This window comes from Cynara cardunculus (assembly GCF_001531365.2).
Source record: "Cynara cardunculus var. scolymus isolate 2C chromosome LG 15, CcrdV1, whole genome shotgun sequence".
Taxonomy (NCBI): Eukaryota; Viridiplantae; Streptophyta; class Magnoliopsida; order Asterales; family Asteraceae; genus Cynara; species Cynara cardunculus.
Window position 1 is genome coordinate 10,062,762 of NC_037542.1, and position 15,687 is coordinate 10,078,448.

The 15,687-nt window shown below is 36.6% G+C and overlaps 2 protein-coding genes across 2 annotated transcripts; one reads left to right on the forward strand and one right to left on the reverse strand.

Moving 5' to 3' along the window:
- The first annotated feature begins 6,067 nt into the window (after positions 1-6,067).
- LOC112527134 (amidophosphoribosyltransferase, chloroplastic-like) lies at positions 6,068-7,982 on the forward strand. Its single transcript, XM_025137573.1, has one exon. The coding sequence runs from the start codon at positions 6,076-6,078 to the stop codon at positions 7,801-7,803; it is 1,728 nt and encodes a 575-aa protein (XP_024993341.1). The 5' UTR covers positions 6,068-6,075; the 3' UTR covers positions 7,804-7,982.
- Positions 7,983-8,461: 479 nt separating this feature from the next.
- On the reverse strand, positions 8,462-11,719 carry LOC112528088. Its single transcript, XM_025139003.1, has 4 exons — positions 10,509-11,719; positions 9,755-9,887; positions 9,577-9,661; positions 8,462-8,819 (listed from the first exon to the last, which is right to left on the reverse strand). The coding sequence occupies exons 1-4, from the start codon at positions 11,717-11,719 to the stop codon at positions 8,659-8,661; spliced, it is 1,590 nt and encodes a 529-aa protein (XP_024994771.1). The 3' UTR covers positions 8,462-8,658.
- Positions 11,720-15,687: the final 3,968 nt, after the last annotated feature.

Below are 15,687 nucleotides of genomic sequence, written 5' to 3' on the forward strand. Positions count from 1 at the left end.
TATATTATATTATTAGAGGTTTGTTTTAATTCTAATTTAAAATATTATAATTAATTAATTTTTCAAGGCGTCCTATTTCACCATTATATATTCTTATCAGCTAGTTTTGCAAAACATGATTTGTTCATCAGCTAACTTATTAACTAATTTGTCAAACATAGTTTATGTGGAGTACTCTTATGAAACTTTTTTGAAGAGGTCTGGTTTAAAATTCAGAAATGAGGGTTGGAGATGAAGATGACGATGAAAATTTGATGAATATATGACTTACGGGTTTATACTTGTGGCTTAATGAACTTAATAGTGTAATTGGGTTATTCGTACAACTTTTTTAGGGTATTTACTTGCGACTTATTCGCACAAAAAATGACTTAATCGCATGGTTGAATGTTGTGATGTCCCCATCCAACAAACAAAAAACACCCTTACCCTTGTACTTGCACGCACGCACGCACACACAGAGGTAGAAATTGGGACAGGGAGCATCAAGCACAAATAAATCAAGCCAGTAAATTATATATACACATATATGTACATATAAATTTTTTCTTTCTAAAAAAGGTAAAAACAATGATATTATATTGATGAAACACCGGCTTTTACAAATTCAACAGACGAACTTTCATTTTTGAAAACTTCTCTATAATTATGAAAGTTATGGACTACCGTCTGTTTATATTAGGGCTGTGCAAAAACCCGCCCAACCCGAACTACCCGAATTACCCGACCGAATTGACCCGATCCGAACCGACAAAAATAGACCTGAATTGACCCGATATCCGAATCCGACATATATATCGGGTATAGGGGATCGGGTAGGATCTCATAACCCACCACCCGAACCCGCCCAAAACCCGATTCAATGAAAATCCTTAGCGTAAAGTAAGTCGTAAATTAGGGTTGTGCTTAGATTAGGGCTTAGTGAATCCTCATAGTCCCGACCGATTTTCCCAAACCCGATTCTGCTGCACCCGACGGTCGACGCTGCTGCACGCCTGCTGCCTGCACCCGACGCTGCTCTCCGGCGACCGACTCCGACTCTGACTCTGCTGGCCGGCGACTCTGCTCGTTCTACACAATACACACTACACAGGTTTAATTCATTGATTTATATGTGTCAATGCCTTCAGCTTCTATGTCATTTATATGTGTCACGATCATATCTAGTTTTAATATGTGTGTGTATATATAATTTCTCTTTATCGCTCCCTCTCTTGCTTATGGAAATCTTCAAAATTTTCAAGACTTCCCAGAACTTCTTCACAAGTCAGGGTCTGTTTTAGATTGTTTACAATTTCACTCATGGCGTTGGAGTTTTTGTTTACAAGTCAGGGTCTGTTTTAGATTGTTTACAACAAGTATTATCACTAGTTCTGGGTTTTCCGTGAATATGTAGTTTTTGTTCATGACCATCTAAAATCAACCAAAAGGATAACATAACTAATGTACATGAACTTAACCAAGAGAAGAACATAAGATAATTCAATATACATGAACTTGTGTCAGGAGCAACATGCCAATGAAAATCACCAGCTATAATCTAAACAATCTGTTCAACATGAACTTGTCAACATAATCTGTTCACTTGTGAACATAATTCTGTTCACTTGTGAGATATGTGCTCCTATAACACTAAACAATGAAAATCACCAGCTTATGATTTGAATTCGAACATGAACAAGTTTATGCTTAAGCTTGTTCGATAGGCTAGGAAAAATGACAAGCAATATATGAATTACCGAAGATATCAGTGACAGAAATTGGCATACCTTTGCCTTCTAGCATATTGATATATTTTTAGATTGTTTACAATTGTAGATGGAAAAAATTAGCACGTCTCAGTCCGGAAGTAACAGTCATCATCAAGCTCCTCCTTCACAATCTAATCCTACCGTAAGTCAATCTATTCAGGAAAGTACTAGAAAAAGGAAAACATTAGAATCCAGATCTCAAGTTTGGGACCATTTTGAGAAGATTTTAAATGAGGATGGGGTAGTCATTAAAGGTAAGTGCTTATATTGTTCAAAAGTATATGCAGCTGAAGCTAAAAAGCATGGTACTTCCTCTTTAAATAACCACATGAAAGCTTGTTTAAAGAATACACATGCTAAGGAAACAAAGCAGTCAATTCTTGCATTTCAATCTGCAAAATCTGATAATAGTGATGGTGCTTTGACCTCTTGGGTTTTTAACCAAGAGGTTGTTCGAAAGATGTTAGCGAAAATGATTATAATGGATGAACTTCCATTTAGGTTTGTTGAAGGGAGAGGTTTTAAACAGTTTATTGAGGCTGCATGCCCTAGATTTAAGAATCCTTCAAGATGGACAGTTAATAGGGATATATTCAGTATTTACTTTGAAGAGAAAACCAACCTTAAGAAATTGTTTAAGTCAAGCACGCAGCAGATTAGTTTGACCACTGATACGTGGACATCTGTCCAAAGAATCAATTATATGTGTGTCACTGCACATTTTATTGATGATGAGTGGAAATTAAATAAAAATGTCATCTCATTTGTGCCTATATATTCACATAAAGGGGAAAGTATAGCTAAGGCGCTAGAGAGTTGTTTGCTTGATTGGGGAATAAAAAATATTTTCACCATCACAGTTGATAATGCATCAAGCAATGACATTGTCGTTGGATTCATGATGAAGAAGGTGGTGAATTGGGGTGGTGAATTGGGGTGGTTCTTCTATTAGGGCAGAGTACATACATATGAGATGCATTGCTCATATTCTTAATTTGGTTGTTCAAGATGGATTGAAATTAGCAGATTCATCAGTTAAAAAGATTAGGGATTGCATYAGGTGGGTGAGGGGTTCTCCATCTAGGTTGAAGAAGTTTAGAGAACTTGCAGATTTGCTTGAAGTGGAARAGAAAAGTTCATTATGTCTTGACGTTCCAACTAGATGGAACTCCACCTATATAATGCTTCGAACCGCAATAGGTTACAGACAGGTTTTTGAAACGTATGAGAGTAGTGACACCGCGTTACATTTGGATTTGGGTGATTCGCTGCCTTCCTATCTTGATTGGTTACAAGTTGACAGTTTGGTCATATTTTTGAAAGACATTTTATGAGATGACAATTAGGATATCTGGCTCACTTTATGTCACCTCAAATTCTTTCTTAACCGAGATTTCAGATTTGAGTTGCATTATTGCCGATATGTTACAATCTACGTCGAAAGTTGAAGAGGTATGTTTATCTTCCTTTAGTATTACCTTTACTATTTACTTATATTTGGATGTTTACTAACTTTTTGTTTTGATTTATGAACAGGAAATGGGTATTAAAATGAAAGAGAAGTTCAGTAAATATTGGGGTGATCCAGATAAGATGAATTTCATCATATTTTTTGGCAATATATTGGACCCCAAAGACAAGGTTGAGTACATGCAAGTCCAGCTCAATCAAATGTATGCTGAGGATCAAGGTAAGTTATGTTTTGAAAAGGTAAAGTCTAAATTGGATATGTTGTTTCAAGAGTATGTGTCAACATATTCCGAACCTTCTACCACTATGATGCCTCCTCCACCCACTAAGTGTGAGAATGTTCCCGTTGGAAGGGTACAATCTAGATTAAAGAGCCAACTTAAGAAACAAAAGATGGAAAGTGGGGCTTCACTCAACAAGAAGAGTGAACTTGAACTTTATCTAGCAGAGTCGACCATAAATGAGGCAAACGATTTTGATATTTTAAGATGGTGGAAGGTTAATAGTGAAAGGTTTCCTATTCTTTCAAAAATGGCTAGAGATGTGCTTGTTGTTCCCATTTCAACTGTGGCATCTAAGTCTACTTTTAGTACTAGTGGTCGGGTCTTGGATAATTTTAGGAGTTCTCTATCTCCTAAAATGGTAGAAGCCCTGATATGTACACAAGACTGGCTAAGAGGCCCTAGTCAGCCAATTGCAGTTGAAGAAAACATAGCTGATATTGAAAAGTTTGAGAAAGGTACGACAKTATTTACGTATTTAGTATTTTAGTATACCTTTTCAACTTTAATATGTTTATTTATATATTAAATCTACTTACTTCTATAAACGCAGACATGATGAATATGAGAATTGGAAGTTCAAGTTCTGTCAATGACCAAGAGGATTCTCTTCCGGTTCCAGCTGTTGATGTAGATGATCTACAGCTAGATGATATATTGTAGAAGTGGCCACTTTGAATTTTGAAAGGTATTTTATTTCTTTGTACAAGTCATACTAGATAATATACCTCTTGTTTTATTTTATGTTACTTTCTCAAGTTTCCTCAATATTTCAGGACTACTGATCTAAGTGAAGAACAGATGCATTGATGTGAAGACAAGATGACCAAAGTGAGAGTTTGTGATGGGAGGTATAGATACTATAAACAACACAACATTATGGTTACTTTCTTTGACTTGCATGACACTGGATTGGGTTGAATTTTGAATCTACCTCTTTTCATTGGCCTTCTGTTTCTTTTAGACTATATGTTGTCTGTTGATGTATAAGTGTAATTTAGTGGATTGACTTGTAAAGAAAGAATCTTTTTCCATCTATTTGACTTTGTTTAAATGGAAGGACATTTGAACCAATTAGTGGCATATTCTTTCCTTTTTGTTTTGTACTATGATCTTTTATGCAATGGTGTAATGGTGTAGGCCAATTAGTGGCATATTCTTTTTATGCTGTACATTGTAATGTTGCATCCATACCAGTTGCTATCTAGTTTTAGACTTGTAGTTGTTGTTTCTAGTTCTAGACTTCTTCTCGTTGCTGTTTCTAAACCAATTAAACCCATTAGCTGCTGTTTCTAAACCAATTAAACCCATTAGCTGCTGTTTCTGAACCCATTAAACCCTATTAGCTGCTGTTTCTAAACCCATTAAACCCATTAGCTGCTGTTTCTAAACCCGAACCCGACCCGAACCCGCCCATACCCGATTAGCCCCGAACCCCGAATTATACACTTCGGGTTTTGTTTTCTAACCCCGAAACCCGATCGGGTTGTTCATTTTCGGGTCCGATCCGACCCGACCCGACCCGCCCGATGCACAGCCTTAGTTTATATTAGTCTAAAGATATTTACAACGAAAAATTCTAGTTACACAGATATTAGAGATGTATGGATCCTTCTAGAATATGTTCGACTCCTCTTCATCTTTTATGTCTTCCTAATTGATTACTCTTCAACGTTATTTTCAATTCTTTTGGTTCATTCAAAATGTTTGCGAGTTTCCTCCATAGGGGTGTGCAGAAAATCATCTAATTCAATATCAACCGACCGATCCAATTAGAACCGACTGACCATCATCGGATATCCAATTGTAATTGGATTGGATCGGATCCAGAATTTCAACATCCAAATCGGATCGATCGGTTCTTGGACGACAGTCCAGCTTCCAATAAAACCGAACTGATTCAATCCAATTCCTCATCCAATGATCATCCAACTAACATCTAATTATTAATATTTTACGATTTTTTAATTGATGTTTATATACATTACTTTTTAATAACTTAAGAAAATATACGAATAATTGGTTGAGTATTGAATCGAATGATTGGATGAATCAAATCAAATCCTATGCATAACCAATAGTAACATCCAATGGATGGAACCAATCCGATCCAATCATTCACTGGATTTGAATCGGATCAGATGTCCAATGTTAATCGGATGACAAAATCCAACATCCAATAAATAGTTGAATCAGATCGGATCCACTTAAATCCATTCAATCTCAACCGATAAATAACCCTAATTCTTTATACTATTTTAACTTTGTCCTTCTAATTTTCTCAAATAGATATTAACATCACATTTTATTTTCTGCATTTCCATTACTTTGAATTATTAAATTTAATAAAACAAATATTATATCCAAAATAATTTGCTAATTTTTTAGGAAAAAAATGTCATTGGTATGACAATGTCACCGTCCGTGACTTTAGCACGCGAGTATTCTCAAATCATAAAAAATACACAAACCTAAAACTTCAACTTCGGGTATATCCACAAGCCCGTCCGTCTTCTCCGTTCTTCTAATTTACCTGTTCCAAAATGGCCGCCACCGTCACCCGCCTCTCTCCGATGACCAAACCCGCCGACGAACCTACATCATCTCTCTGTAAGCACCCGTCGTTCTCTCCTATCTCAAAAACCCTATCTTTCCCTCCCCCCCAATCGTCACAAACCCGCAAAAATCTCCTCAAAACTTCCTCAAAAAACCCAATCTCCGATGTGATCTCATCAATTGAATCAAACCCAGATGACCAAAACTCGCTATTCGATTACAACGACGACGATGATGATAAGCCGAGGGAAGAGTGTGGCGTCGTCGGGATCTACGGCGACCCAGAGGCTTCCCGTCTCTGCTACCTAGCCCTCCACGCACTCCAACACCGTGGCCAAGAAGGAGCCGGCATCGTCGTCGCGGCACCCGACGGTGTCCTCAAATCAGTCACCGGCGTCGGCCTTGTTTCTGAAGTCTTCAACGAATCCAAACTCGACCAACTTCCAGGAAACAACGCCATCGGCCATGTAAGATACTCCACCGCCGGTCAATCCATGCTGAAAAACGTCCAACCTTTCGTCGCCGGCTACCGATTTGGCCGTGTCGGCGTTGCCCACAACGGCAATGTGGTAAATTATCAAACCTTGAGGCATGAACTCGAAGAAAATGGTTCAATTTTTGGTACTAGTTCTGATACTGAAGTTGTTTTGCATCTAATCGCCATTTCTAAACAAAGACCCTTCTTCTTAAGAATCATTGAAGCCTGTGAAAAGCTTAAAGGAGCTTATTCAATGGTGTTCATAACTGAAGATAAATTGGTTGCAGTTCGAGACCCACTTGGATTTCGGCCATTGGTGATGGGTAGAAGAAGCAATGGCGCCATAGTTTTTGCTTCAGAAACTTGTGCCCTAGATTTAATCGAAGCTACATATGAAAGAGAAGTTAATCCTGGTGAAGTTTTAGTTATAGACGAAGATGGGATTCAATCTCTCTGTTTAATGCCACATTCAGAGCCAAAATCTTGCATATTTGAGCACATTTACTTTTCGTTACCAAATTCGATTGTTTTCGGGATGTCTGTATATGAATCCCGGCGAAAATTTGGTGAAATTCTGGCTATGGAAGCTCCGGTGGACTGTGATGTGGTGATTGCGGTGCCGGATTCCGGAGTTGTGGCGGCTCTTGGCTATGCTGCTAAAGCAGGGGTGCCATTTCAACAGGGTTTGATTCGATCGCATTATGTTGGTCGGACGTTTATTGAGCCGTCACAAAAGATTCGGGATTTTGGCGTAAAGCTTAAGCTTTCTCCAGTGAGGGCGGTTTTGGACGGGAAACGGGTGGTGGTGGTGGACGATTCGATCGTTAGAGGGACAACTTCTTCAAAAATTGTTCGATTGTTGAAAGAAGCCGGAGCTAAAGAAGTTCATATGAGAATCGCAAGTCCACCAATCATCGCTTCTTGCTATTACGGTGTCGATACGCCGAGCTCGGAGGAATTGATATCGAATCGAATGAATGTGGAGGAGATCCGGGATTATATCGGGTCGGATTCACTTGCATTTCTCGGAATCGATAGTTTGAAGAAGATGTTGGATGGCAATTCGGGTAACTTCTGTTATGCGTGTTTTTCTGGCAAGTATCCGGTGCAGCCGAGTGGTAAAGTGAAGCGGGTTGGCGATTTTGTGGATGATGGATTGAATGGAAGTGTCGAATCGATTGATGGAGGTTGGCTTCATGGGACTAAAGATCGAAACGAGAAAGACGTCGATATCAACAATGAACAAGATCATAAAGTTCGTGTTTAGTTTCGTCATCAAGATTTCCGTTTTTGGTAGGTTTTGATGTTTCTTGACCTTTGATATCTTGTTTCCTACAGATAAATCAAGGTTTTCCTATGAACTTGTCCGCTAATCTCTTGTTTCTTTAGATCTTGGCAAGAGATGAGTGTTTATACCAAGAGCCTACATCAAATCAAACGAGCCTAGTATATCTGTCAAGGTCTAGTGTTGAGATGTATGCACCAAATCAAACGAGCGTCAGTGTATGGTCTAGGGTTGAGATGTGTGCAACAAATTAAACGAGCCCGGTGTATGGTCTAGGGTTGAGATGTRTGCACCAAATCAAACGAGCCCAATGTATGGTCTAGGGCCAAGATGTATGTTGACTCGACTTATATTCCAGATAGTAGAGTGATTGTTTCCTTGTTCATCGTTAGGGATGTAATCGAGTTGAACTAAACTAAGTTGTTGGTTGTTGAGTCGGCCCAATATAACTTAGCCGGTGCTTAGGTTTGGGAGTGAGATGTACATAGACGTAACTCCCATCCCAAATAATAAGCTAGATGTTTCATTTGCTAACCATATGAGGGATGTAAATGAGCTTAACTGAATTGAGTTCTGGCTCGAGTACGATCTTGAAGTGCTCGAGCTACGGTCGTTTCAAGTCAAAAATTTTGACGAACCTAAACAATCTACTTAACAATAGACGCATGAATTAAACCGAACCAAACGAAATCGGTGAATCCCATATAAAGATAGGGTTATGGGTTGGAATATGCAGAGATACAAAAGAACAAAAGAATGAAAGAACTCAACACCATAGCACTATTAGCATAAGCATACTCGTAATCATGAGGTTATCCGATCCCCGACCTTATGATTTTACTCGTGCGTAGTTGTTGCACACCCATTTTGTTGCTGTTGATGCAACTGAAACATTTGGGGATTGAGCGATAGCTGAGAAAATTTAGCGGCATCGCCACTTAGCTCGGTAGTCATGATCTTCAAACGTTGAACGTCCGCAGTTAAAGCCTCATTTAGAGCTGCCAAGAGTCGTCCAAAAATAACAAACACTAAAAGCATCATTTGATATCATTTTTCTCCATTCTTTTTAAACCAAACCAAACTCCTATGTCATATGGTTCTGGAAGTAGTTCTCATACCTCATTTGATATTATGCATTTCTAAAAAGATCAACTAAAGTTGGTATATCAAATGAGAACTATAAATATCTTGAGAACTGGTGAACCACCTATTATATGTAGCATTCATGAAGAACAATCATGAATATCTATCACGATTCACAACATTCATCATGAATATCTATCACGATATTTGTCGTGAATAATACATGAAATACGTCATAGGTGGTTACCCAATTCTCAAAATGTTTACAATTCTCATTTGAACTTGATACTTTCTATAGGCACGTAATCATTTACAAACCTAGAAAATCGTATAAACTTACAAACCAGTTTTCATGTGTTGATTCCCATATGAAACAATAGGTGTGATAATACATTGTTGTTTCATGTATGAAACATTCATGACTGTTTTGTGTGTGGAAAAAACGATTTTGAACGTTTCACATCAAACAACACTTTATGAACACTGCATTTTCATACGTGTTGTTTCATATATGAACACATGAAAACTGGTCTGTAAGAATTCATGGCTTTCTAAAAGGAGACTCTCTCTCTCTATCTGTTTCTCACTCTCTCTTTCTATATATACACATATATATATATATATATGTACGTGTGTGTGTGCGCGCGCTTTAAAGATGCACTTGAGTCTTACCATCCCGGAGCTGGGCTTGCTGTTCCATTGCTTGCAACCGAAACTTTAGCTCATTATTTTGACTTGTTAGACTTGTTGAATCTCTCTGGAAAGCAAGTAAACAAGATCAAAATTAAGAACACTGAAAATATATAAACTTATGAGAAATAATGGCTCGTAGAGCTTGAGAAACTCCCACCTGCAATAACATAAGCTGGGTAGATAATGACGTCGTTTCTGTCTGCAAAGTTTGAACCTTGTTTTCTAATTCCACAATGTATCGCATTTTCCTTTCTTTGGATCGAGCAGCTGACTGTCTATTTGCCAAAATCCTGAGGAAGCCCAGAATCTTTTTAAGCAGCAGGATTCAATTGTTCTTTTAAACATTCTTTTTAGAACACTAGATTTCTTCTAACGTTTCAGATGGTAGATGTTTTTCCTTTATAATTGGAGTCATTCTTGTAGTAAACAAAGAGCTACTAATATTACTACCCTAGACTTGACCCATAAAATGTTTGACCATAAGGAATAAAGACAAATAATGCTAGTGACAGGCAAATAAATAACTTTTTAACTTTCCAATTTTCAAGGAAAAGTGAAATGAAACAGGGGACGACTAATAATCAAGGTTCTAAATGGCGTGAGACGTGATAGTGAGGTCAAGCCTCAACCTTAGGAGTCATGGCAAAATCACAGCGTTTCTAAATGCAACTTATAGAGACAAATTTCTATATCATACGTATATATACACACTCGTATGTTTTCAAATATTCCCGAATGAGTCGATGTATTGGAAAATTAAGTTTAGATTGTATACTAAAAAGTAAAAAAAAAAGATCATATGATGCCTTACAAAAACCTCGCAATTGGACCATGGCGTGCCATGGGGGTTAATGTGGCGTCGGAGACGAGCCTTGAGCCAACGGTGCAAATAATTAAAGGAAGTTACATACCTTTTGACCCTCTTTGGATCAGTTAACGCCATCTCAGCAAGGTTATCGTTAGCCATGATTTTCTTGAGCTCGGTCCCACTAAACATGCCATTTCCAAACTCCAAGTTAAACGTGTCTGAATTTGCATTGATTGAATCACTTGGCGGGAATTTATTGATGCAGCCTTCGGGAGAAGGTGGCAGCTTAAGCAATTCATCAGCAAAGTTCATCTTCCCCATAATGCTATCCATAGAGACACTTCTATAGTGCCTCATAGTTGGAGCAATGTCTCCACCAGCACTCCTTTTGATCCCTTCCCTTTTATCAAAAATCGAAGAGATTCCTGACCTCTGCATATTGTTAACGACACCTCCATTTACGCTACTTGTAGCTTCGTTATCACTGCCATCACCTACATGTGCCTTTGTACCACTAGCTCTGCTATCCAAATCTTCACGGTTTTCAGCTCTAGAAGAGTTTAATCCATCAAGATTGTTAAAGACTGTATGGGCTGAAAACAAATCATCCACAACTTCACCTTCACATTTCCTCTCTTCAATTCCTTTGGCATTGCTTTCACCACTAGTTTTCTCCCAACTCGATTCCCATTTGACATATTGCACTGGCTTTGACCCTGGATTGTTTCTTAGAGATGCAGATCCATCCAGACCCTTAGAACCTCTTAATGGAATCAATGGTGGTGATGACTGCAAGATAGTTGAAAACCCAAATGGAATATCACTGTTTGACCGCCTGTGCGTCTTACGGGGTGGAAGGTTCTCAGAAATTCGGGCTGAATTCTCCCTCCCTAAGGAAGGTGGCAACAAATCGTGATCTTCCATTGACACATCAGTTACCACTTGATCAGAGGTAAGCGCTGAAGTTGGAGACAGGCTCAATTGGGGCAAAGAATCAACTGGGAAAAAAGAGGTCTGTGATAAAGATCTTGAATGTGAACCTTCAGTTTCAGGACTCTGCATAACAGGAATCTGTGAGGGAGGTGAAAGTGAACGGATTTGTGGATGAGCCGGAGGCATGCCGACTCTTTTACTGCTGTTTTCATTGATAAAATTTGGGGCAAATTGTCGAATCTGGGAGCGAAATTGGGCTGTGTTCAACTGTGGTACGTCAAGATGATTGAAAGAAACATGCGACTGTAGTTTAGAGACTGATGATGATGAAGGACCAAATGAAGCTTGCACCCTTTGGATCCCTTCCTCAGTTTCGCTCATTTCTTTCGACAATCCCAATTTGTTCCACCCCAAATCCCCAAAATCAATCAAGTTAAGTTGATATTAAAAAACCCTAGGTACACCTATGTAATGCTGAAACTACGTAAACAAACCCTAAAACAATCAATGGAAATGAAATAAAATCAGTAACCAACTTAGAACCCTAATTTACAGAAATGAGAGGTTAATATCAACAACTCACGTACATATTTCTGAATAATAAAGAGGAAACAGAAAACACAGTATAAATAGTTTACCGAACAACCGATTGGAGATGAAATGACAGGCGACAAGCACAAGATAGCTAGGGTTTCTCCGCCAATGGTGACGGAATGAACGATGATGGAAAGCCGGCGAGGCTCTGACTGCGTTTCTCTCTCTCTAAACGTATATTTTCTCTCAATCAATGACGACGAACTACTGGACGGATTTCATGATCACTACTTACTACTAGAATTTTTTTTGAAAGAAAACCAATATATCAAACAATAAGATTGATACATATTTCAATATATCCAATGTTTACATACAAACAATCATCAAATAGGTTTGCATCATCAACATCATGCTACATGCCTCATAACATATGTACGAGTGCACTGGAGTCTTGTTCTCATGAGTTCCGGTATGCATTGGTTGCTTCATGTTGCCATAAGCGTTTATCGTAAGAATTATCTGCATATACCACGTAAGATTCTTTTGTTGGATAAGATTCTAGTCCTTATTTTATTTATCTAGTAAAACCGGCAAATAATCACCAAAACAAGTGTTTAGTAAAAGACTTGTTGGAGTATTTCTAATAGATTCTTCAAAATAGAGATTTTGGAGGTTTTGTTCGTTTTTTAAAAAAATTAAAACCTTCTTGTATAAAATACGAGAGGGTGGAGAGATTCTCTAAATCTGAAGAACTCCCTAAAAAGATTATTTAAAGCGTCTTTAACAACTATATTAAAATAAAAAAAAATATGAATTTTAGCAAATTTTATGTTTCAATAATTATGTCATTTTTTATGCTAATATAAAGAAAAGATGAAAGAGATTATAAAAATATTAAATTTAGAGAAATTACTTTTTCCCATTAGGGCAAATTATTAACCATGAAAAACCAAAACAAAATTCATCAAAATAACCATTTCATACCTTCATTATTATCAAAATAACCATTTCTTAACGAAAATGCCGAAATGGACCCCCAAATCGCCCCTGGGGGATGATCCATTTCGCTAACATTTATATATAGAGAGATACATTTCGTGAAAACAACACACACACACATATATATATATATATATATATATACGTACAAAAATTGAAGCTTTACATATTTACGTATTATATATATATGTGTACGTATTTTTATACGTATATATATATATATATTTTCAATCAACATCTATATATATACGTACAAAAGTTGAACCTTTACATATATACGTATATATGTACATATTTACATACGTACGTATATTTACGTATCTTTACGTATATATATACATACATACATTTCGATAACATTTCGCTAACATTTATATATAGAGATACATTTCGTAAAAACAACATATATATATACGTACAAAAATTGAAACTTTACATATGTACGTATATATATACATGTACTTTCAATCAACATCTATATATATATACGTACAAAAATTGAACCTTTACATATATGTACGTATTTACATACGTACGTATATTTACATATCTTTACGTATGTATGTATGTATGTATTTATATATGTATATACATACATACATACATTTCGATAACAAATCGAGAATCAAATGCGCTAACATTTATAAATATAGAGATAGATAGATACATTTCGTAAAAACAACACATATATATAGGTACAAAAATTGAAACTTTACATATTTACGTATATATATACGTACGTATATTTACGTATATATATACGTACGTATATTTACGTATATATATACGTACGTATATTTACGTATATATATACGTACGTATATTTACGTATATGTACATATTTTTATACGTATATGTATATATGTACATATATATGTATATACATACATGTATATATATACACACATATATATAGAGATAGATACATACATACATACATTTCGCTAACAATGGAAATTTACATATATAAGTATAGAGATAGATACATACATATAGATAGATAGATACATATATATAGATAGATAAATAAATACACACACACACACATATATATATATATACACACAAAACCAAGTAGTCTAGATGCATTCATATATACCTATATAGATAGATAGATAGAATATTTACCGATGTTTCCATAGAGGCGGCGGACGGTGGTGGCTAGCGGCGGTTCACGGTGGTCGATGGCGGCGGAAGGTGGTCGGTGGCGGCGGAAGGTGGTGGATGGCGGCGGAAGGTGGTGGATGGCGGCGGTTGACGGTGGTCGGCGGCGGTTGACGGTGGTCGTTGGTTGCGGAAGGTGGTCAGTGGCGCCGGAAGGTGGTCGATGTCGTCAAACGATGGTGGATGACGGTATATCGAAAAATGGTGGTCGTTTTTGGTCGGGATGGTCGGTGGGGATGACCCAAGATCCGTTTTTCTAGAGATGAACGAGTGGTTCACGGTGGTGATTGTGAGATTATGGTCCCCCCCCCACCGCCACTTGATATAAACTGTTAAGTAATAAGACAAAATACATTGTCAAATTGGCGTCATAGTCACTAAAAGACGAAATAACGGTCAAACTATGTAAATCATATATAATATCTGATTTTTTCCCAAAAAATCAACTAAAATTAATTTTTTTCGTCACCACAATTATCATGGTTTTATTTTTATAACAAAAAACCATGAAATTTTTACTCAAAAAAGTTTAAAAAACACAGTTTAAGTATTGTTTCATTTTTATTAAATACACCCTTTAATTGTTAAATCGTCGTCAAATCAAGAACACTAAAAGACAAAATAGCGGTCAAACTTCGTAAATCAGATATAATATCTGATTTACGTCCCCCAAATCAAATAAAAATAATTTTTGCGTCTCCATAATTATCATGGTTTGTTTTTAAACCCTTAACCATGAAATTTGGTTCTAAAAAGGTAAAAAATAATAATTTAAATAGCGTATCATTTTAATTAAAAATACCGCAAAAAAAATTCAAAAAAAAATATGGTTTTAATGCTGGATTGCCCCTCGGGGGTGCTGACATGGATCTCCCCTGGGGAGTGGGTGGCTGACGTGGATCGCCCCATAGGGGCTCGAGAACGCGGATCAAGGGTGAATAGTAATATCTTATTTTTAGGTAACATGTGGAACCCACCTAAATTAATTTTTTATTTATTTTTTTACAAAAATAAAGGGGATCGCCCCCTAGTGTACGGATCGCCCTCCGAGGGCGATTCGGGTGGCCGTTTTCGCACTCCTTCTTCAAAATAGTTATTTTTTTAATAAGGTAGGTATAAAATGGTTATAATGATAATTTTCCAAAAACCAAATCCTTCTGTCTCCCAACTTTCCAAATCAGTTCCAGATTTTTTTAAGAAAAACAAAGAATTTGGGTTGATCACAAATAGTTAGGATCATTGGGTCTAGATCAATCACAATTTGAACCACACTCTTTTTTTAGGTTGATTACGCCTAGTTCAAGAGGACCGAACATCTGATTAAAGTAAAATATGCATCCTTATTTCTTGGTCATATTATTTAAAATTCAAGATTACAAGTAATTTTACGTAAGTACAACGTATTAAAATTATATTTTTAAATTCGTGTAACTAACTGCAGATAAACATAATCAAATATAGGATAAACATTTATTTTAAATATAAAAAATCTAAAATATAATTAAGATAATTATTGAGTTCTAACAAAATATTTAATTATTATCCTTATAAAAAAATTATATTATTAAACCAAAAATAAATTACTTTGTTATTAAATCTAAATTAAATTATAACAAAAATTGAGTTAAAGAAGTTACACCAAAAAAACA

What these genes read in the sequence shown, in the direction of transcription:
- LOC112527134 (XM_025137573.1), top strand. Translation starts at nt 6,076, where the DNA reads ATGACCAAACCCGCCGACGAACCTACATCATCTCTCTGTAAGCACCCG.
- LOC112528088 (XM_025139003.1), bottom strand. Translation starts at nt 11,719, where the DNA reads ATGAGCGAAACTGAGGAAGGGATCCAAAGGGTGCAAGCTTCATTTGGT. An exon ending in CCCAGCTTATGTTATTGCAG is followed by an intron (nt 9,662 to 9,754) that starts GTGGGAGTTTCT and finishes CTTGCTTTCCAG; the next exon opens with AGAGATTCAACAAGTCTAAC. An exon ending in GCAAGCCCAGCTCCGGGATG is followed by an intron (nt 8,820 to 9,576) that starts GTAAGACTCAAG and finishes GACTCTTGGCAG; the next exon opens with CTCTAAATGAGGCTTTAACT.